Source organism: Fusarium poae, chromosome 1 (assembly GCF_019609905.1).
Source record: "Fusarium poae strain DAOMC 252244 chromosome 1, whole genome shotgun sequence".
In the NCBI taxonomy this organism is placed as follows: Eukaryota; Fungi; Ascomycota; class Sordariomycetes; order Hypocreales; family Nectriaceae; genus Fusarium; species Fusarium poae.
Window position 1 is genome coordinate 7,805,924 of NC_058399.1, and position 15,606 is coordinate 7,821,529.

The window sequence follows — 15,606 nt, forward strand, 5'->3', positions numbered from 1 at the left end:
TGTTGGGAAGCCAACATATCATTGTGGATTCTCTCATGAGTCGGTCCGGCAGCCAAAGGATGGACAATTGTACTACTAATACCTAAGTCATGATAGATATAATGTTGATAATTGATGATAGATAAAGGTGTGTTCTAGTCTAAGATACTGCAAGATTTACCACTTCCAGTTGTCTTTCACCCAGGTAAAAACCAAGTATTTGTGTCCCCATCAACAAATCCCATTCCACTACCATCTTGCCCAAACCCAAGAACATCAAACTCTGAACCCGACTCCAGCCCAGCAAACGGCCCATCCATATTCTCAAACGTATTATCGGTTGGTAGAAAATCTAGCTCCTGCACGACCGTTTCTTCAACATCAATCGGTTCGTAGATGTCCTGGCCCAGACTCTTGAGATGCTGCCGATGCGCAGCCACGGCTTCTTGAGCTCTTTGGCTTAGATCTCCGACGACAGAACGCAGTGCCCTAAAGGCTTCATCGTCTACGATCTTCAGGAGTTTGTCGAATAGGTCGAGTGCTTTTATTGAGATATGCTGATCGGTGTGGATTGATGCATGGCCTGGGTTGAGAATCATGTTGGCGAGGAGGACTATCAAAGCCGAGAAGTGGGAGTAACTGCATTGCCTGTGGAAGTCAGTACAGGGATAATAAGGCAAAGTAGAAGACTTACCAGACTAGACACTCTGTCGGTGTTGCTTCCTGGAATAGCTTCATACATCCCCTGCTCACATCAACGCACTGGTTCCATCCCTCTGGCAGAGGCGCCTGCTCGTTGTTTATACCGTTTTGATCTGCCCCCGATATTTTATCTCGTCCAAAAGAGCTTATTCTCTTCTGCCAATCTTTGTTATAACTGTATATGCCATGGATCATAACCTCGGTCAATAGAAACGCATGGTGCATTTTGGTCATCTGCACAAGCTGGCTTGGTCCCACCGTCGCAGCTACATGCTCGATGTGGAAGGCTTGGGGGATACGCTCATACCATTGATCAAGCATGGACTGAAGGCGCGCTACTCTTCTTTGACGCTCTTGTGGTGTAATCCGACTGGCCCGGTTGGAGTGGAGGAGGTCGTAAACTTTGCCCTCAATGTAAGCAAGTTCAACACGTCTTCGGTGGTAGTTAAAATGAACTTGGCCATTTTGCGTCCATATCAATCCTGCGCTGTCTACTGGCGCTATGGTGGGTAAAGGAATGTCGATATCTTCATCATTCTGGCACGAAGGTGTGTTTCCTCTTAGACCAATATCCTACACCTGTCAGCCTTGGTCGATGAGGAGATGATAGTCAATATACCTTGTCCAAAACATACGCAATCCAAAACACTCGTGATCGATGTTCGGCTTCGGCAGCAGGAAATTTCATCGCCGCCTCTTGCGAATGCAATCGCAATCTATGCGCCAACCGTAATGCTGTTCCAATAATGACACCCGCAGGTTTCGGATCACGACTGTTCTGAAACAGCATGACGATACCCAGCAGGGCCTGTAGACCGAGCAAATCGTTCTCGCGCGTGACAAGCTCGGAAACAACACTTTGGACATTCCGTAAACACTGGTCCGCCTTTTCAACATGCAACGCTTGGCTATTAGTGAGAGAAAGTTGAGGCGTACGGTACCCGATTGCCATGACGCATTGTATGACTGCCCACCTGGCTCTGTCGCGCGTATTCGGTTGGTTGTACCATGATCTGAGAAGTTTCATAAACTCTGGTTGTTGAAAGAGCGGGATGACAGTATTGAAAGTGGCAAAGTAGTGATTCGCTATAGGGAGAACTTCCTCGAGGGGAGGGAGGTCGAGTGAGTTTGGCTGAGGGCCTTCGTAGACGACTGGACGAACAGGATCAAACTTCCAAGAATAAACGCCTACTTTGGCCAGGTCTTCATCGATTCCACCCTTGTTGGTGATGGGTTCTGATGAATTACCAATGCTGGAGTGGCTCTGTGGTGACCATGTTGGAGGTTTAGCTGATTGAGCATCTTTGGCAGCATTAAGAACAAGCTCCAGATGCTCTTCTATACGCTTCAGCCGTGCTTCAAGACCTTCTGATCTATTGTCGCTACTCATGTTAGTTTTATTCAGAAGTAGAGGATAAGGGACTCATTTACTCTTGCTGTTGTTTGGCTATTCTACCCCTCGTCGTTGAACTGGGCTTGCGTCTGATGATGCTGGTGCGACAACTTGTATTATAAAGAATGCAATTTGAGCAGTCGGGCTTTAGCATGTCGCATTTGATCTTTTTTGTAAAGCACAAATCACAGGCTGAGGTTCATTATTTAGTTGAGTCGACTGGATTGGGGGTCAACTTACTCACCCTTGCGACGGTTTGAAGGTATCGGGTCTGTGTCTTCTGGAGTGGCCATGTTCGCGACAGACCTGGTCAACTTTAGAAATACGAGTATAGCAGTGAGTCCATAGTGTCTCTGTCTGGAGGACAAGAGTAATTGAAGTCGAGATGTTGAATCATTTCATCGACATTGCGACAACAAAAGGCTGACAAATACAATCAGTCGATGCACGTTCAGCGCCTTCCAAGGCTAGGCCCACTACGACCCGCTGATCGTAAGCGCTAAATTAAGGATCCTATAAAACATGACAGCGGTTCATTGGTAGGCGGTAGGAAGGTAGGCATCAAAGATCACCTCAGAACATGTCCCATCAATCATAGGTAGACCTTTCAAGATATATCAGACTAAGCTTACATAAATAACATATTCATTAGATCAATGGCCCTAAGTTTGACAAGCTATCGCTCTTGTAGTGGCTCTAAGCATCGCCGTGATATTAGCCAAGCCAGATGGGACTATCACTTTGGCTTGGGTTATATTCACCTCGGCTTCATGATCAATTATCTCACTTGGTCTCCAATACTGGGGACCAAGTAGGCGCTTACTCATACAGTGATTAAATCTAGGATGGCGATTCATATTCGGTGGCTTCAGTAGCCTATCTTCATACGTAACGAGAGATCCCTTGGAGTCGTTGGACCAGACCAGTGATGTGCTTTCATCTGGTGCTGGCATCAACAACCAAGATCAAGTTTCACATCGCTCAACAACAACACAACAATGCATTGATAACATTCTTCATTACTTCATAATAAACTCCACTAACGTAGTAATTGGTCATCATATATCCCAACATCCCATTCTCACCAACGCCATCTGGTATCAACTCGGCCTAATAAGTCGTGAGAGTAGGAGTGCTAGGGTCTCTGGGGAAAGAAAACTTGGTCTCCACAAACACCTTTTGCATACCATCCTCCTTCTTCTCAAACTTGTAGTACACCTTGTCGAGATCCTCCAGTCTGACGCGGTGCGACAGCATCTGAGCTGGATCAAGCTCACCCCTCTGGATCATCTCAAGAAGCTCTTCCCAGTACTTGTGAACGGGGGCTTGACCATTACCGATGAGTCGAACACCGCGCTCCATCAGGGATCCAATGTTGAAGTGGTTCGTGTAACCGACGTACACTCCCGTCACACCACAGCGGCCGTAATTGCGAACTCCCTCAATCATCTCGTTGATAATCTCGCTAGTGTCTGTCTCGGCGCCGATGGCCAGCTCGATAGTGTGCATCCAGCCCTTGGGGTACTCGCCTGCCACGCACTCAATGGCGCAGTCTGGTCCACGGTTACCAGTGAGCTCCTTGAGGCGGCTCACTACTGTAGGCTTGTTGGTAACACCGTGAGATAACTGCTTGAAGTCGACCAGCTCCAGCTTATCATTGTGCTCTGCGGGCCAGCGCTCGCGAACAAAGGAAAGGCGAGGCTCCGTGTCGACAAAGATGATCTTGCTAGCGCCTTCCTTGATGGCAAAGATACCAGCCATTTGACCAATGGGGCCAGCACCAAAGACAGCGACTGAGTCGTTGGGATAGACGGCTGTGTCTTTGACGGCGTTGTAGGATGTAGCCAGGACATCAGATAGGTAAAGAGCTAACCATGTCAGCAGCAACTCTTAACAGGGACGAAGAGACAAAACTTACCCTTCTCATCAGGAACATCATCGGGAATCTTCAACAAGTTCACATCACCAAGCGGCACACGAACGTACTCGGCCTGGCCACCAGCGAATCCGCCAGTGAAATGCGAGTAGCCAAACATACCAGCGGTACGTCCACCGTACATGGCACGCTCAGTGGTGTTGGAGTTTGTCTTCTCACATTGGGACGAGAGCTTCTGTTTACAGAAGAAGCAGTCACCGCAAGCAATCTGGAACGAAGCGACGTAGCGCCCTCCGACATCGATGCCCGTGACGCCAGCGCCGATCTGGTCAACAACACCGCAGAACTCGTGGCCCAGGATGTCACCCTCGGAGAGTTGAATGATTGTTCCATGGAGGAGATGCAGGTCAGAACCGCAGACGGTGCTGCCTGTGACTCTGAGGATGACATCGCGGTCTTCGATGACCTTTGGCTTAGGAGCGTCGACTGCAGGGGGTTATTAGTGTTTGATAGTAAAGTGTAAGTGCTGTAGGAGTAGACATACCAATCTGAACCTTGTTCTTGCCCATCCAGGCCAAAGCCTTCATGGTCTGGCTATGGTCGCCCGTCTCTTGATAAGAAGTAACATCCTGCGCCGTGATAGCATTATCGCTATGACCAACGATCTTTTCGACTCCGTAAGCAGCTTGAGTAGCCATATTTTGTGTTCGTAAATTATTGATAAATTTGTATTATAATTGGTTGTTATGCCACCAGCATCGAAAAGGGACCTTGATGGGCGTACAACTCGTGGTATTTAACCATGAGAATACAAGCTTTCATGACTTCATTTGTCAAACGTCCACCCGTCATAGGTAGTATCGCTCGGCCTCAACTCGTCAGCATGACCGATAATAGGTACCGGAGGTGGATCAGAGGAGGTTTTGAGGATAAGAGGGGGTTATGCTCCATTGATGCAGTTATGACGATCCCTGTCGCGACGTCATTGACTTTTCGCAGATCGAAGAATCGACTGTGCCAAAACATGGGGATGGAACAAAAACGTTGAAGTTTCAGTGGACCAAGCGGAATTATCTTCTGAAACTGGCTCTATTGCCGCTAAAACATTGCCTATTCTGTAACCTGTCATCTCGATCTGAGTTCATAGCTTCATCATAGTCTCGCCCGATCGTCTGGTTCCCGCCGCCAAGTTTTATCCCTCCACATGAGCTTCTACGAGATTTGGAGCTGGAGGCTGTAATTAGTGTAAAGGTCTTTATGGTGATCACGGTTAATAAGTCAAATTATTAAGTCAGTTTGTTACAACAGATAGTCATTTGCTTGTCATTTCCCAGTCCACAGATCTGGGACACTCAGACGACGCTGATCCCCTCTTGGAGCTCCGTCTTGGTGGGCATCTTGTTCACCCGCATCAGCTCGGCACTCTGTGCCATAGCAGGATCCCTGCCCATGCTAGCCATGGCGACAACTGTTTCGCCCTTGCAATAATATGCTACGAACTGGTTCTCAGCTGGGTTGCCATCAAGAACAAGGTCGTCCCACCCAGAAGCCATCGTGTTGCCGCAGTATCGAAGCTGTGCACCCAATGCTGACCAGAAAATGGGGATAAAGTGCTCCGTCTTTCCACCAGGGTTGGCGATGTGGTTGGCAGCGATGCGACCCGCCTTTTGAGCAACGTTCCAATGCTCAATGCGAACCGGCTTTCCTTCGCCTCCAGGTCCATGGTAAGGGAACGTAGCAATATCGCCGACAGCGTATACATCCTGAAGGCCAGCAACTGAGTAGTCGTCATTGACCTTGATAGATCCGTCATCCTCGAGTTTGATGCTGCTGTTGTTCTTAAGATACTGGGTTGCGGGGGAGACGCCCACACCGAGAACAACAAGGTCCGCCTCCAGCCTGGTACCATCCTTAAGACACACGGCACCGACCTTGGATGAGTCGGATGAAGATGGCTCGGCCTTGTCGACACTAGCGCCCATGTAAAACTTGACGCCCTTGCCCTCGAGCGCCTTTTGAAGACCTGAGCCAACCTTTTCACCAAGAACCCTTTCAAGAGGAACATTCTCCATACCGACGACAGTCACATCATTGTCGCTGGCTGTAGCAACTGCGCACTCAATTCCGATGAATGAGGATCCGACAACCACAATCTTCTTGCCCTTGTTACCGATCTGATCGACAATCTTTCTTGTGTCGTTGACATTGCGAAGAGTGAAGATGTTGTCGAGGTCCTTAAATCCGTCCAGGGGAAGTCGCTTGGGAGTACCACCCGTCGCGAGGACAAGCTTAGTGTAAGAGATCTTCTCTCCAGTCTCGGTTGTCACAGACCGACCAGAAAAGTCAACATTGCTGACTTGGCCATCGACGAACTTGATGGAGCCGTTTTCGTAGAAGTCCTTGTTTCGCCAGGTCAACTTGTCAAGATCGGTCAAGAGAGCCTTGCTCAGCTTCGTTCGGTCGATTGGGTAGTTTCCCTCGTTAGACACGACAGTGATTCCTCCTTTCCAACCCTTCTCACGAAGACTCTCGACAACACCCAATGTACCTGAGCCACCACCGACGACGACGACGTGTTCTTCCTGTGCACTGCTGGATCCGGCACATTTAACATTAGGTTGTCTCTTGGAGGACTTGATGGCGCTTTCTTCTCCAGTGATGTATACGGCACCGTCTCGTTCAGCGATTTTGAATACGGGGAGATGGTCGAGGGCGGGGGCATCTTCAATATCGCCAGTCTTTGCATTGAAACAGGCTAGATGATTGATCAGCGTAAGTTAAAGATGCATCTTGACCTCCGACCTCAGTTCAGGGACCAGAACTCATAGCAATGCTATGCAATAATTATCAGATCACAGTACATACCTCCGTGCCAGGGACATGTGATACGACCATCACTGGTCAACACACCCTTTGCCAGAGGTGCACCGTAGTGAGTACACTTGGCTCCCAAAGCCTGTGTTGTGCCTCCAGTGTTGACAAGGAGAACCTTGCCATCCTCGATACCCTCGACCTCGACCTCTTGCTTAGAGCCGGGAGAAAGAGACAGGGACGATAGGCCCTTGAGCTTGTATTCTTGCGACATTGCTCTGTATGTAGAAAAGGACTTTGTTAGCGGAAGAGGAGTCTGTATCCGAGCTGTGCGAAAGCTTTGGAGTATTCTAGTAGAAAGGTAGGGACGCATCAAGTCGTATTAAAGTAGGGGAAGCTTTGGGGAGGGGAGGTGGGATGATGGGAGAGGCAGTGGGAGAGCCGAGAGGGAAAGAACGGATCATGGGTGCCATTGCGACGACACCAGTTTCTACGTGACAAAAACGCAAGCATCACCACCTAAAGAAGCTCCGAATCATCCATGTCTGCAGTTGATAATGTGGGGGATGACAATGAGACGAATATTAGTGGTCGAAGCTCTTAATGGAGTGAGTTTGTATGACGACATGTTAATTGCTAAGAAAGGCCCCATCAGTTTGTTACCAAAGACACTACGGATACATGCAGTACAACATGTCTGCATAAAAAGTAAGCAAAACGGGAGACCCCGCGTATCATGCTAAAGAAACATGATGCCACTATTAACTGCCGACGTAAGCGATACCAGGCGGTGAATAGAGAGGATGATGAATCACAGACGTTTGCCGTTCGTTGATGGAGTTTAGAGTTTCTGGTGAAGATGTTACCCTAGACTGATCATGTCTTGTTGGGTCACGTGGTCTCCTTTGAAGTTGTCGTCATTTGCTTTTCTTCTTTCCCCATTATTATCAGTTGAGGTATGTAAGCGGAATGGACTCTCCCCCAAAACGGTCATAGCGGCAGCCAAAAGGAACCTTGTTTTTCGGTCCAATCAAATGCCGCAAAAGGAAATGAAGACTATCGCTGTCTTTCAACACGTCTTCCCTGCAAAATGTCTGCAGACTAACCTGAAGAGAGATCCGCGCCCCTGATGAGTGCCTGAAATTGCTCGCTTAGATCCCCTGTACCACGCCTTACCTTGCCCGCAGTTGTTCGCAGCCAGTGATTGCTGAAGCACATCACATGGCTTGTCTACTAGGTACTAAGCTTGGGTGGTTGGTAATGAACCGGTCTGCTCTAAGGGCTCATCTGCCTTGATCCACGCTCTGACGTACGCAAACACAGAGATTCTCTGCCTCGCTGTAACTGCCTTTTCTACAAATACTCTTTTCTGTTTACTTTCTTTGTGCTATCGCGAGTGAAAAATAACATCTTCGGCGATCACACTAAGTCAGGAACACAAACTCCACACCTACCGTACCAAATTAGACTCGCGCGGGAGGGCTATCCACTTGGATACCAATCAATCAATAACCGCAGCCAGTTATAGTTCATCAGAGCCATACAAAACAAAAGACCCTCTTTGTTTAGGTTCAGGTCGATAAACACAAACACCAGCCGTTTCCATCCAAAACGGCGACGAGTTCGTATCGTATCGTCTCCCTCTCTACTCGACGACCAAAGTCAAAGTCAAAATCATCATAATCATGCTCTAAACGTCTCTCTCTCTCTCTTCCTTTCTGTGTCCTTCGACTGCTTGCTTCTCTCTCCTTCAATCCAACCTACCTAATTATAATGTTGCCGGCCGATCTTACTCTTTCTCCAGCCATTTTCGACACCTTTCGAGAAGACTATATTTTATCCCGATAATCACAAACCCAAGGCCTCCCACCATGGAGAGGCCCGATCTTGGCCAAGAGCCACAGCTGGCAGAAATGACTTGCTGTTGTGGACGAATCGATTGCGCGCTTCTCAAGAGAAACTGCTCCATCCTAGAAACAGTGGAAAAAGATGTTCATACTGCTGCCCAACTTGGTCAGGTAAGTTTGAAAGGAACAAAAAGTTCAATCTCCGGAGCATTCCTCCTACATTTTTTATTTTATTTAATATGCATGCATGTCACTTTTCCCCCCTCCCACCGCCTAAACACCTCCCGCGTGTCCTGCATGCCAGTCCCCGCTAGACACGTCAATATGCCCCATCAAGTTTTCTGCTGCTGACTTGTCCGTCTCCCTTGTAGGCCTTACTCGCCCGACATGAAGCATATATGGCCGACGCTGAGAGGGACCGTCTCAGTCTTTCATCCAGGATAGAGCATTTGGAGATGGCGAAGCAGGAACTCGAGGCTGAGAATGCCCTGAAAATCGAAGAAAACAGGAACCTGCTCGACCAGCTTGAGCTGCTGAACAATACCGTCTCCGAATCCGATACAAGGATCAAGACTCTCGAAGCGAGCTTGCTCTCGTCTCAGCAGGCCGTGCGAAAACTCGAATCCGCCGTCCTGCGAGCCGAAGATGCGGAGCGGCATATACATCTCCTCGAACTAGAACAAGATGACCTGTACCATGAATTGAGATCAACCAAGGAGGATGCTCGATCTCATGCTCAGCGTTGCAAGGAGGCGCAGCGTGGTATCATGGACATGCAAGATCAGTTGGAACGAATGGAAGAAGAGGCCCGTGAGGAACGTGAACGACATGCCGAAGTCGTTGGACGAATGGAACGTCAGCGACGGGTCGAGAAACAGTTGAACACGGCTGCGGGTCGTCTCAAAGGTGCAGCTGCATCCAAGACACTCCAGGAACCAAAGCCAGGGAACCCAGTCGTCAATCATTTCGTCAGGGATCTCCTCCAAGACAATGCCAACCTGCAATTGGGCATGGCTGAGTTGCGGGAGATGCTGCTCAACTCCAACGACGAAATCCAGACCCTCCGAGAACAGCTTCTCGACCACCAACCTGTTATCGACAGCAGAAACTCGACTCTAAAGGACGAACTTGAGGCTTATGAGCCACCGACTACACCTCGATATTCCCAGGAGCTTCACATCCACCACCACTATCATGTCACACCCAAGGCCGACAAGGCCAAGGTTAGGAGGAAGCGGGCAAGCCTGAACTCGAGCGTGTTCTCGCCTTCGCCAGCTTCAGGCACATCAACACCCCGATCTTCCGCTCGCTGGAGTTTAGGCCCTGCCTTACCTGTCGCTTCCATCAACACCAAAGAACCCAACTCTGTCATCTCAATGCCTAAGCAGAGATGGTCCATGCTTTCAGAGCAACCCTCCGACTTTGCGTCGTCTGTCCCCAGTTCACCGCGATCGAATCAGAGAAACTCACTGTTCGACTCTGCCTTTGGCGACAGCGACTACCCAACGTCACCAGCTACTAGCTTCGACCTCACTTCGCCCTCATGGCGGACTCACCGTAAAGGACCGTCCGACGTTTCAGCATTCAGTCTTCAAGCACCTTCCCTCCAACTCGACCCTGGTACACCACCTCCAAACCCACGTCAGTTCAACGATGATGTGATCCACGAGGAGGATGAAGACGAGAAAGACGAAGGTGTTTCTCGAGCAGTGACTCCAGACCTTGGTAACACGCCGTCGATAGATGAGAGCTCTGCAATCGAAAGCTCAGAAGACAACAGAGACGACTACATGCCACGCCCAAGAATCCACAGGGCCCTCTCGCACGAGTCCATCATGTCTCTCAGTGGAGGTCTTGATATCCACACCCTCAAGGCCCGGCCAAGCCAGCTCACACTCCGACCGCTCGGTGGCGCTGAAGCTGTCGTTACGGGTGTCATAGCCCAGCCCACACTCTACAGAGGTGCAGCCAAGCGAAGCACTGCCGCTCTCCGCGACAATTTCGCCGGTCTCCCTGTCGGCCGAAATGTGTCCAATCCACTGAACAGGCCTGGATCGAACAGATCCCTATCACCAGCTCCTTCAGACACCACACAGAGTTCCACAGGCGGCCCTGCTGGAGGAATAGGAAAATGGGTTGGTTGGAGACCTTGGTCCTCGACAACAGCAAGCGAGAACATACCTACAAAATCTGCTGAAAAGCCCAGAGACAAGTGCTATAGTCGGTCACCTGGCATCAATCAGCCTGGTGCCATTCCCGGCTTTCACCAGTACTGGGCAGCACAGAGGCGAAAGGGCGCACCAGCTCAGGTCACCACTGTCACTGTCGACCATGAAGCTTTGGTGGAAGGACTGGAAGAGTAAATACACGGCCTACGACCTGCATGGCTCTGCAAAGTCGGTACATTGCACCAACTGGATACGGAGTTGATAACTGCATCTCATTTGTGGCGTTCATTGAGGAGGATTAAACCTGATGGAGATACCCCTGGCTAGACAAGCCCAGTTCCTTTGTTCTTTTACTTTCCCTTTTGTCCTGGTACGGATGCATTCGTTAGGTGTTTTGTTGGGTATTGCTTTTTTGGGTATAAATATTATATATAATCAGATACAGCGCTGTTCATCAAATCCTTCATTCACCCTACAATATTATTATTAAGCATATTCCAATATGTTGTGTCGACACCTTGTAATGCCCAATCTTCGGGATCCGCCGTGAAGCATGGCCAATTGTAGCTCACCACATCAGGCGAGGTTTCCTCAAATGGACATGTAGTGGGTAACTGGCATTGGTCCTGTGTGAACGAAGGGGGGTTGAAGGAAAGTGGGAACTGTGACATGGCGTCTCCAACACTGTTGCCACTTGGTGTGGTGCTGTTGGACGCCATCATGCTGGTTGTAGACGCTGGAGGTGTTGGCCCTGGGTGTATGTTGACTGTTCCTAGGAAAGGTACGTGCAGATGCATATTTTCTCCGCTTGTGCCTGGCTGTCTTTGAACAATTGGCAAAAGTTGTAGGATCGTTTCAGCGGCCTCAACACATAGTGTGTCATTGTTTAATGCCCCCATTTCTTGCATCCTCTCCATCGTTCTCTCTGCTAGATCTCTGTCCTGCTCTTTCTCCGTCTCAAGACCGGGCCAGCGCCAGCCGAGATAGCCTAGAAGGAGAGTCATGGCTGCAACGAGAGCCGAGTAGTCGACGTGACGACCCGATACAGCTTTTGTAAAGCAGCTACGATACTCGAGGAAGCGCCCGAGGATCTCGCGACTTGCTTGCATGCATGTAGAGCGATTGTATTCATATCTTCGCTGGCCACGGTCGCGAAGCAGGTATGGGAGATGGAGCATGAGAAGAAGCGTATAGTGTCGCACTTGCAGCATTATAACGCCCATCCCATCCCCCGAAGCGTCGGATGATCCGCAGCAGATAGCCAAGTGGGGAGTTTTCCACCACATCTCGTCCATTTGAGAGTGTGTCTTTTCAAGATCCAGGTCAATCGATTGCGTCAGAACATATGCCTCGCTACCTTGCAAATCGTTCCTGTCGGCGATCTTGCCTGCTATCATGGCGTACATCTTGCCCAGCTTGTCACTCGGTGCATCAGAGATGAGAGCGTCGTCTTCGGCAAACCAGTTGTCTTTGGAACCGATCGAAAGGCCAAGGATGAGAGATAGATAACGGTCGTTACAATTGATGCGGAACCAGATTACCGGCGGTGAAGGACGATGCTTCTCGTTGTACTCGGGATCGGCTGAGCGAATTATCTTTGCGTTCTTTCGGTCGATACCCATCAATTGAGCCATGTTGAGGGCCCGACGGCACGTTAACCATGCTTTCCGCAAGTGGCCTGCATCACTCTGGTAGAAGCTGTGTAGAATGAGACACTCTAGACCTTCTAAGCAACCAACAAAGTCATCGTCTGAAGTAACGAGTCTTCCCGTCACAGCAACCCATTCCTCCATTGTTTCACGAGGCGATTTACTTAGACCCAAAGTACTCCCGTCGAAGAAGGTCGGCATTTGCTGCAGGCATACAGCCAGTTGAAGAAGACGTTTAGCCAGGATAGAAGGATGACTAGTAATCGGCGGGATCTGGGCCAGTGCTGACAAAGGCTCGGGTTTCCCTTCCATTTGATCCTGCTGGGAGTAGAACGAATTGAGGACGAAGCGTGCGCCAGGACTTTGCTGCGATATGGCGTACAAGATCGGTTGAGATGGGAATAGAGCGTGAAGCTGAGCAGAGACATTGGCTGCCTTTGCCGAACGAGAGGTATACCTTGCTGTCTGCCGTATTATTACCTCTGGATTTGAAGTATTGGTTGGGTTGAGAGTCATTTGGGCCGCGTTGTCCACAGCTGAGGACTCAAAGACATCAACAGTATGCTGCGTGAAACGTGCCAATGTTGATGGCGCTCCCTCAGACTCAGAAGGCGATGGTATAGAAACCCGTTTTCTTGAGTCGGATTCCTTATCCACGAATTTCTCCATCAACTCCTCCAATCGTCCAAGGCGCTGTGCAAGACGCTTGTCTTGGGGCGCGGCAGAGGGTGCAGGGACATGTTCTTGCGAGACGCAATTGGTCTCTCGCTGAGTGCATCCAACACAGATCGCATCGTCTTCATTGGTGAACTGACATCTTATCTTGCGACGACGACCTGGATGTATTAGTGACAATGAAACTGATGGTGCAAGGTATAGGTATACCAACATTCCCAGCAGCTACGGGTACCTTTCCGCACCTTGCGACGTTTGATAGAGGCTTCTGACATTTTCGGATTGATTTCGGCCGAAGAAGAGGTTCAAAGGGTGTGAATGAGAAGAGTGAGTACTAGAGAATCGAGTTGTGAAAGGTGTTGAGGGTGTTCTTGAAGGGACGGACGAAGAACGGACAAAAAGCGGACGAGCTGGAATGACTATGTGGGGTGTTGGGAGCCGAAGGATTCGTCCGTCTTACTTTCGGCGTCCGAACGGACGAATGTATTAATAATGCACTTGGACATACATCATTCGAATCCTTTATATTCACGGTATAAAGACTATGCCTACATATGATCAAATTAAAGGGAATCCCTTTATATATTTGTACAAATTATAGGTGTCATAGACTGAATTTTCTCGTACTTTGTATGTTGCCTCAGACTGCGATGCAAGCAACACCGCTTTCAGCATCATGACCCTAGCAATAATGAACTTATTGCTATTTTTGTTTATGAGGGACTATTTGGGGTTCTGACCAAGTTATATGTCTTGCAGGAGACTCATTATGTTAGGTTGCCTGCTGATAGGGCATGCTTCTAATGTAGAGGTCGTTAGTTGACGAGGCTATCTTCCTAAGAGCAGGGTCAATGAAAGCTCAATTACACACGGACGAGGCTATCTTCTCTTTCTTCATGCTCCTCATCGTCTCGTATTATTTAGCTGCAACGAAAACGCACATAAAACGTCTAAATATCATGGGATGGTGTACATGTCTCTTTGAATCGGTCCTTGTTACTGGGGTTCTCCCGACCCTGGCCGACCCAGCTAAGTTTAAACGCTCTAGACATTGGTAAAATCATAGGAACGTTACGTCTTCTTGAGCTATAACCATATATACTCGGTCAACGCGAGCTTCGTGACCATTTGTGATGAAGCAAATAAAAATGAACATCATTGGATGTTGATCTAGATCGAAATAGCAAAAGAAATGGTTCCGCCCGGGCTCGAACCGGGGACCTTCTCGGTGTGAGCGAGATGCGATAACCAACTACACCACGAAACCTCTGATTGGATGCTTCAAACGCTAGTAATTCATTCTCATATTGTATGACCCTTCTATATGTTCGATATTATCTCTGCAAGCCTCTATCGTAAGTTATGTATCTGATTTTCAGGCAGACCTATCACTATAGCATCATGGTCTTGACGGTTTTCAGTTCACAAGTCCAGACTTCTCACAAAATGTCTTAAACACAAGTCACTGCAGCAAATACTCTTCAAAGTTACTACCGTGACTGGATCATAACAGTGCTATACATGGAGTAGTCCTATAATCGGGCCATTCCTCTGAGGGTTTCCCAATCTCCTTCAACTACCATCTATACAGCCAACAGTCCAGGACTCGTAGGTCGAGATGACTGCTTCCTGTCATGAATAGGACAAGAGCCTTTCAAGGCATTACCACACGTCTCATCGCAGTTACGCGGGTTCTCGGGATCCCTCTCCAACCTGGGATCCAAAGGTTCAACCTCTGGAACTTTCTTTTCTCTTGGTGGCCCCTGAGGTCCAAGGCCGTTACGGTTGGCGTCACTCTTCTCACGCATTTCTCTGCGCTTCTGCTCCTCCTGAAACTCTTGCTGTATTTCGGCCTTTTTGCGCTCTGTCTTTTGATGTCTGGCCTCCCTGAGACTTTCAACTGTCTTCTTAGCGTTGCGTCGGCTTTGCCATATGGTGATGGGAAAGCACAGGATGGTGGCGTAGCCAGACGGGCTGGTGAAGGCGCCGAGACCTTTGCCCTTTGTTGGGATATTCTCGGCTGTTCTGTCCCTTTTGGTTAAATCTGTGATTGAGAAAGGCATGTTGAGTAATCGATATGATCTGAGAATATCCATTAGTCGGTGTCGCTACTACTTGGGAATTTACTTACAAGTCAGGCACTAGAGTCTGTGTGGAACAAAGTTGAGAAGCAGATTGTTATCCCCAAAGAATAAGGGAAAATATAATGTTATTTATCTTGACATGGAAATTCCAACATGAGGCTCTGCGTTGATTATTTCCTGTACCATGACGCAGGCTGACATGTTGTTGTTGTAGTTGACGTGAATGATTGGATATGTTAGATGCAGTCCCTTGTCCGAGTTTCTCAACAACAAAAACGGCCCCCAAATTTCAAGCCTCAAAGTTGACGATTGCAACGTCCGGCGTCTCATGATTGGTCCCTGTTAAGATAGTTGTGTCTTGGGCTCATAATGTCAGACTTTTTAGCAAGTTTCTTTCCCTCATTTTCTTGATTTATTCCATG

General features: G+C 48.8%; 6 protein-coding genes and 1 non-coding gene across 7 annotated transcripts; 1 reads left to right on the forward strand and 6 right to left on the reverse strand.

Moving 5' to 3' along the window:
- Nucleotides 1-176: 176 nt before the first annotated feature.
- FPOAC1_002545 (uncharacterized protein) lies at nucleotides 177-2,367 on the reverse strand (the record flags this gene model as incomplete). The annotated part of the gene is made up of 4 exons (XM_044847123.1): nucleotides 177-627; nucleotides 674-1,254; nucleotides 1,301-2,063; nucleotides 2,315-2,367. The coding sequence occupies 4 exons, from the start codon at nucleotides 2,365-2,367 to the stop codon at nucleotides 177-179; spliced, it is 1,848 nt and encodes a 615-aa protein (XP_044713039.1).
- Nucleotides 2,368-3,184: 817 nt separating this feature from the next.
- On the reverse strand, nucleotides 3,185-4,648 carry FPOAC1_002546 (uncharacterized protein; the record flags this gene model as incomplete). Its single annotated transcript, XM_044847124.1, has 3 exons — nucleotides 3,185-3,942; nucleotides 3,993-4,436; nucleotides 4,495-4,648. 3 exons carry the CDS (start codon nucleotides 4,646-4,648, stop codon nucleotides 3,185-3,187), a joined length of 1,356 nt encoding a protein of 451 aa, XP_044713040.1.
- A 654-nt stretch (nucleotides 4,649-5,302) lies between these two features.
- On the reverse strand, nucleotides 5,303-7,035 carry FPOAC1_002547 (uncharacterized protein; the record flags this gene model as incomplete). Its single annotated transcript, XM_044847125.1, has 2 exons — nucleotides 5,303-6,705; nucleotides 6,816-7,035. 2 exons carry the CDS (start codon nucleotides 7,033-7,035, stop codon nucleotides 5,303-5,305), a joined length of 1,623 nt encoding a protein of 540 aa, XP_044713041.1.
- Nucleotides 7,036-8,632: 1,597 nt separating this feature from the next.
- On the forward strand, nucleotides 8,633-10,971 carry FPOAC1_002548 (uncharacterized protein; the record flags this gene model as incomplete). Its single annotated transcript, XM_044847126.1, has 2 exons — nucleotides 8,633-8,779; nucleotides 8,980-10,971. 2 exons carry the CDS (start codon nucleotides 8,633-8,635, stop codon nucleotides 10,969-10,971), a joined length of 2,139 nt encoding a protein of 712 aa, XP_044713042.1.
- Nucleotides 10,972-11,243: 272 nt separating this feature from the next.
- FPOAC1_002549 (uncharacterized protein) lies at nucleotides 11,244-13,375 on the reverse strand (the record flags this gene model as incomplete). The annotated part of the gene is made up of 2 exons (XM_044847127.1): nucleotides 11,244-13,261; nucleotides 13,315-13,375. The coding sequence occupies 2 exons, from the start codon at nucleotides 13,373-13,375 to the stop codon at nucleotides 11,244-11,246; spliced, it is 2,079 nt and encodes a 692-aa protein (XP_044713043.1).
- Nucleotides 13,376-14,293: 918 nt separating this feature from the next.
- On the reverse strand, nucleotides 14,294-14,367 carry FPOAC1_002550. Its single transcript has one exon. It is a non-coding gene; the product is annotated as a tRNA-Val (tRNA).
- A 316-nt stretch (nucleotides 14,368-14,683) lies between these two features.
- On the reverse strand, nucleotides 14,684-15,385 carry FPOAC1_002551 (uncharacterized protein; the record flags this gene model as incomplete). The annotated part of the gene is made up of 3 exons (XM_044847128.1): nucleotides 14,684-15,182; nucleotides 15,232-15,248; nucleotides 15,368-15,385. 3 exons carry the CDS (start codon nucleotides 15,383-15,385, stop codon nucleotides 14,684-14,686), a joined length of 534 nt encoding a protein of 177 aa, XP_044713044.1.
- Between the last annotated feature and the right edge of the window lie 221 nt (nucleotides 15,386-15,606).